At 33.3% G+C, this 6,749-nt stretch overlaps 1 protein-coding gene across 1 annotated transcript; it reads left to right on the top strand.

The window, feature by feature from the left end:
- Positions 1-371: 371 nt before the first annotated feature.
- On the top strand, positions 372-4,627 carry LOC103315003 (uncharacterized). The gene is made up of 2 exons (XM_015981489.2): positions 372-545; positions 3,355-4,627. The coding sequence occupies exons 1-2, from the start codon at positions 522-524 to the stop codon at positions 4,528-4,530; spliced, it is 1,200 nt and encodes a 399-aa protein (XP_015836975.2). The 5' UTR covers positions 372-521; the 3' UTR covers positions 4,531-4,627.
- The last annotated feature ends 2,122 nt before the right edge of the window (positions 4,628-6,749 follow it).

The raw sequence follows: 6,749 nt of genomic DNA on the forward strand, positions 1-6,749 counted from the left end.
ACAAAATAAAATGCACGATGGTCTACATACGCTATCATTGTCACCGTATTAGCAATTGTTTAATTATTGTCTGCTTTTACTTTTGTGCATTTGATGCAATGTTCAAAGAGCGTCGCAAACTTTCAAGCGATTTTTCCCAAATGAAATAATTTTAATTAGAAAGCGAGATTGAGACCCTCATGCCGGCATGTCTTATCATCACGTTACGAAACATGAAAAATTGCTACAAATTCGAAAATTGATTTTGGTGCTGAAATTCCGAAAGTGTTATAGAGCTGATGCTTGAGACTTTCTCCCGCGATGGCTGGTCAGAAGGAAAAAGACAGTTTGAGTACATCATACTATCAACTGATGCGTTATGTGGGACAAAACTCTAATTTTACTCTTACTACTTACTTATATACTTTAAAGAGCACATTACCACCTTGCCTGCCCATTCACTGGCGCTCGGCTGGAGTGGTGTAGTGTGGTTCGGTATTGTTTATTTGTGCTCTGTGGTGGACACAACTTACAAAAAAATCATGGATACTCCTCTCATCATTCTCGTAAGAACTTAGCCCATTAGTTTGCACCAAAAAAACTAGTTCAAGAACAATACGATTATAAAAGCAGGCTAGCACCGGCTTTAATCATGATAATGACAGTGAAAGAACTCTCATTTACAAAACAAACAAACAATAGCGTAACTAATTTTAAATTTATTCGAAAATCTTACGATCGGACACGGTATTTTTGAAGATATAACATGTCGGATAATTTTAAAAGGCCGATGTGGTATATACTGGTTCAAAATTTGGATTTTTGGGCCTGGGTGTGCACGAGAATCTACAGTTAGATTTTATGTTAGTACGCACTCTGTTTACGAGAATTGGTTTAAAATTCACGAAACGTATACCCGGCCTAAAGTAGGTAATAATGCCACGCTATATTTTTTAGGTGGCGTCAGTCAATAATTTTATAGAAATTGAATTATTTATTGTCATATCTATCCCAGAAGCTTTCACAGTTACTTGTTTATCTGAACCGGGTTTTATTTTTCTGACTTTCCATCTTAGTTTCTATTTTACGTCGAACTTTGTCTAAATTTGAAATATTCAGATTTTTTGGACGTACTAATGAAATACATTTTACGTAATTATGCGCATTCACGTAATTTCCGTAAATCGAGCAATCAAGTCCCGTTTTTCACTTTGATTGACTTATTCGGATATTCGTAATGAATGAAAAGTGAGATTATCAATTACTTTTCACTTTTGCTTTCACTCTCCTTTTTATCTTAATGCTCGTTCTAAATTTTGATCCAAATTGTGCAAATTGTAGCAATTTCCCGCGGGTAACTATCAACGGCTCAAGTTTCTACTCATTAGCAATTAACGTTTTTGTCATTACTTTTGTTATTTTGGATCATCGGATGGACCATCCAGATCTTTGCACCAATAATTTCCAACGCCAAGCTCAACATTCAAAGACACCATTTATCGGTTTTTCGATGTTAGTAACTTTTGGCACGATTAAGCAAAATTTCACAAAAATTTTGATTTTAGAACAAAAGTCGTAGGTATTATCTCACTATTCATTAAATATTTGAAACGTATTTATTTTTTCATAAAAAACCCAACATTCTAACCGCATGAAAAAAATACGACAACACAAGTAGATCATCTACAATATGCTAAAATATGTAACCAAATAAATAAATAAATAAATGTGTAAATAAAATTAATAAAAAAAATGACCAAAATATATTTTTTTTAAATTTCAAAAGGCACAGCAATTCCAAGGCCATAATATTGTTTTCTCGTGTTACTGCAATAGAAAAGGCCCGAAAACGTGAAAATAATGTTATTTTAAATGATTTTTAGTAAATTTTCATTCCGGACTGAAAAAAAAAAATAGAAATAACATTAAAATTTTTGCTACTGATCAATGCTTTTCGCCTTAGTTTTGGTATAATTAGTCTAATTAGGCAAAATAATTACTAAGTACTCGATTTATTAAAAGATAATTTTTTTTGTTTTTTGTTCCCTATCTGGGGTTTAATACTTTATGTAAGGAAAACATGTTTTCTCCCAGATTTGTATTTATTTTTGGAAAATTTTACCCGAAACTAGTTTTATACAAATCTTATAAAAAAATGTTATTCTGAGCTCTGTCTGGTAATTTTTTAGTTTAATGTTTTAACACAATTTGGCTCAATTAATTTTCAACGTAAAGTTTAAACAATCAAAATTACATCACTTATCGGTTTTTCAATCACATGTAGTAACTTTTGGCCTGATTTTAACAAAAATTTAAGAAACACTTAAATTTCAGATATTCTCTCATTTTAAATATTTGTAATATTCGAATTTTTATTTTTATGAAAAGATTCAACGTTCAAATCGCATGAAAAAAATTCTTCAACTACTCAAGCAGGTCATCTGCAATATATTAAAAGAAATAAAAAAATTGTGTAAACAAAATGAATAAGACTTTTTAAAAAACACGTTCAGTTTCTTAAAAATTAACATACAGGCTGTCCCAACGATCCGAAAAAGTTCCATAACTTGTTTTTTATTAGAGATATTATCCTTTTCATTTTTTTTACAGTGAACTAAAATTTTACTATTTATGGCAAATTTTCAACTCCTCGTAAAAACTCCCACAAATAGTCTGTGGTCGAGTTGCTATGGTTATGATATGGTTTACTATCGTAACGTACAGTGCTCATGAATAATGTGCATTGTTACTGAAATTAACTTTTGAAGTCAAATATCTTTTGGTTGTTAAGTTTAAGCATTTAAAACTTTATGTTTTTAGGTAGACATTTTAATAATCTTTGAAAAACAAAAACAAAAAATAGCGTGTTCCAATTAACTTTTTCAACGTATTCAACCTTTGACAACCTTTTCAATTTTCCTACGTTCCTAATTGCAATGCGCCAAACAATTGGTGTAGATTTAAGATTCAACTTCTTTCTTTAAAATGGTAAAATTCTATAATTCTTACTTTTTGTGTAATAAATTAAAGAAAAAAACGTGTTTGCGCCAAAACAAATTATTTCAAAAATTAAGCAAAATCGGCCAATATAATTAGGTTTAAATCAAAATCAGTATTACAAGTTACATCCGAAAATGCAATAAAATTTAGGATGGTCCATTTGAAAAAACAACTTTAAAGTTTATTTAATATTGTGACACTCTGTATATATACCGCAATAAATGTCAAATATGCAGTAAAAACGCAGCTCTAATTAAAAAAAAAAGAAAAAAACAAAATTTCTAATAATAAATAAGTTATAAACGTTTTTCGGATCAAAGAGATAGCCTGTACGTTGACGCCATAAAGTTTGAACATTTTTCTATTTATTACTAGGTTTTGGCCATATCTATGGCCCCCATAATCTCCACCGATGCGAAGACAGCAGCCCTGAAACGCCCAAAACGTGAACCCCCGATTTACCGCCCCATCAAACACTCCTACAGCCCCCCGCCCCGTCGCAAACCTCGCCCCATCTACGGCCCGCCTCGCCCCGTCTACGGCCCTCCCAGCAAGCCTAAACCGGTTTACGGCCCACCTAAACCGGTTTACGGACCGCCTAAACCGGTTTATGGGCCACCTAAACCGGTTTATGGACCTCCGTCTTACAGTTACCACGCCCCTGCCCCTGCTCCTGCCCCTGCCCCTAGTTACGGCCCGCCTCCGTCGTCGTATGGGGCCCCAGTTCAGTCATACGGACCGCCGGAGCCATCATATGGCCCCCCAGCGCCGTCGTATGGTCCTCCAGCGCAGTCGTATGGCCCTCCAGCGCCGTCGTATGGCCCTCCAGCGCCGTCATATGGGCCCCCAGAACTTTCATATGGGCCCCCACCGGCGCCCTCGTATGGACCCCCTCCAGCGCAGTCCTATGGGCCCCCGGCCGGTCATTACTCAGGGTATGAGTCCCAGACAACGTCATATAGTCATTCGTCGCCCAGTTATGGCGTTCCAGAGGTGTATCAACCGTCATATGACATACCGCCGAATTTTAACAGTCATCCATTGACATATGACACGTCGTCGGCAAGTTATGGCACTCCCGGGGCTTTGAATTCGTATGGCGTGCCCGCGACGCAACATGAAGCCCCCATACAACACTATGACTTCTCGTCATACAGTCATAGAACCGAGGAAGTCCCCAATGAGGAGTTTCACGCGTCATATTCCGATCCATACAGTGCTGATGGCAGCAGCAATTATGTCAAATTTGAGGAAAGTACCAAAAAACTACACGCGCCAGATCCCACAGTGTCATATGGCAAAAGTGAAACCACGACCAAAGTGCCAAACCATAATTATGACGGGCCGGGAGTACAAGATGACTCTCTTGTACATTATGTCAATGACAGGAAAAAACAACTTCAAAAACTGAAAAATTACTACAAGTTCAAAAACTCTGACTATTCCACAAGTGACATAGAAATACAAAAGTCGCACTCTTATGACTTCTATGCCGGAAAATCCAACGGTTTCGGCGAGAAACGGAACCATTACAGGCAACACCACCACTAGATATTTATTACCATTTTTGTAAATATTTATGCTACACAATATCTTACCATATTTATTGTACTGATACTACCAAAGAACGAATAAAATGTTTACCCGACGGTTGGTTTTATTGAAACAAAGTCACCTAAACGGTATTTACAGGATCCTCCCTTGTTCCAAAATTTAGGTGTTTTCGAAATATTTACTCCTTTAAAAAAACTAGGACTCACACAAACTTTTTCAAAAATAATTTCCAAATTTTTAAAGCTTAAATCTTCTCTTTGGTTCAATTTTTTCTAATTTCACAAAATACTGGTGTATAAGCTTTTTCACATACATATGTAATTTGATGATTTTTGGCTATTTTTGACAAATATTTGGCGAAATAATTACTAAATTTATTGTGTGGGAAGCTAACTAAAACGACCGAAAAAGACAAGACAATGTTGTTTTGGGGCCAATTTCGTGTTTTTCTTTATCCGATTTAGTAATATTTCCCAAAAAACTGAGTTTTAACTCAAAAACGATTATAAAAACCAAAAATTACTCCATTTGTAACTTAAGTTAAAAATTAAAAATAAGTTATTAATGAAAAACCGGCTAAAGCGCTAAAAAAGGGCATAAAATACACCATTTTTTACAATATTTAGTAAGTTTATAGCAAAAATCTTTGATGTTTTTAGCTCTGAGGAGCTAAAATGATCAAAAACGTCACAATAATGTCATTGACTCATTGTGAGACGTATTTAGTGATTTTTTAGTTTTTTCAACAAAATTTTACAAAAAAAACTAAGATTATATCTCACAAATGATTTGAACGTCTGAAAAATGCAATAATTAGACCAGTTTTAGCATATTTACTCTTTAAAAAAAAATTGGGCTCACACCAATTTTTTCGAAAATAATTTTTGCACTTTTAAATATTTGAAAATGGTATTTAGACATTTGAGAGAGTAAGCTCTCTTTGGTTTTTCAAATTCAAGTCAATTTTTTCTAATTCCACAAAGAACTGAGTTATAAGCTTTTTGAGGTACAAATAATTTTATAATTTTTTGCCTATTTTTGACTACTATTTGGCGAAATAATTACAAGATTTATTGTGTAAAAAAGAAACTAAAACGATCGCAAATTACAAAACAATGTTAATTTTGAGCCAATTTAATGATTTTTTGTCCAGTTTAGCAATAGCAAAAACAAAAAAATTCAAAAATCGCACCATTTTTGACAAAATGAAGTTATTTTTGACTTATTTTTGACAAAATATTTGTGGAGAATAATTAAAAAATGTGCCAAGACGCTTCGGAAAAGACAAAAAGTACACCATTTTTGACATTATTTTGTGATTTTTAAACATATTTTCGAAATAATTGGTAATGATATACGGTTTAGTTCTGTTTTCTGTTTGGCACCACTTGTAAATACATCAAGAAATTTTGGCAAAATCATTTTCTGCAAAACTTAACAATGCGCAAAAACGAAAAAATACAAAAATTGCACCATTTTTGACAAATTGAAGTAATTTTTGACTTATTTTTGACAAAATATTTGTGAAGAATATCTAAAAAATGTGCCAAAACGCTTCGGAAAAAACAAAAAGTACAACATTTTTGACATTATTTTGTGATTTTTAAACATATTTTCGAAATAATTGGTAATTATATACGGTTTAGTTCTGTTTTCTGTTTGGGACCACTAGCAGATACAACAAAAAATTTTGGCAAAATTATTTTCTGCAAAATTTAACAAAGCGTAAAAACGAAAAAATACAAAATTGCACCATTTTTGACAAAATGAAGTAATTTTTGACCTATTTTTGACAAAATATTTGTGGAGAATAACTAAAAAATGTGCCAAAACGCTTCGGAAAAGACAAAAAGTATACCATTTTTGACATTATTTTGTGATTTTTGAACATATTTTCGAAATAATTGGTAATGATATACGGTTTACTTCTGTTTTCTGTTTTGGACCACTTGTAGATACCTCAAGATATTTAATTATTAAAATGTTCGCGTTATATAAATCGTTCAAGTTCCCACATTTTCTAAAATAATGAAAAGAAAATTTTGTTCATAATGAGGAAAGTCGCTTCCGCCTTGAATGGGTGTCAATTTTGACACTGATGGGAACATTGACTGAACTATGATTGCTCAAAGTAAAGCCACGTTGATTATACGTTATGTGGGTATTTTCTAAAGTGATAAGAGAAATTCAGCGATTGTTTCCTCAACTGATTTAAA

This window comes from Tribolium castaneum, chromosome 10 (genome assembly GCF_031307605.1).
Source record: "Tribolium castaneum strain GA2 chromosome 10, icTriCast1.1, whole genome shotgun sequence".
In the NCBI taxonomy this organism is placed as follows: Eukaryota; Metazoa; Arthropoda; class Insecta; order Coleoptera; family Tenebrionidae; genus Tribolium; species Tribolium castaneum.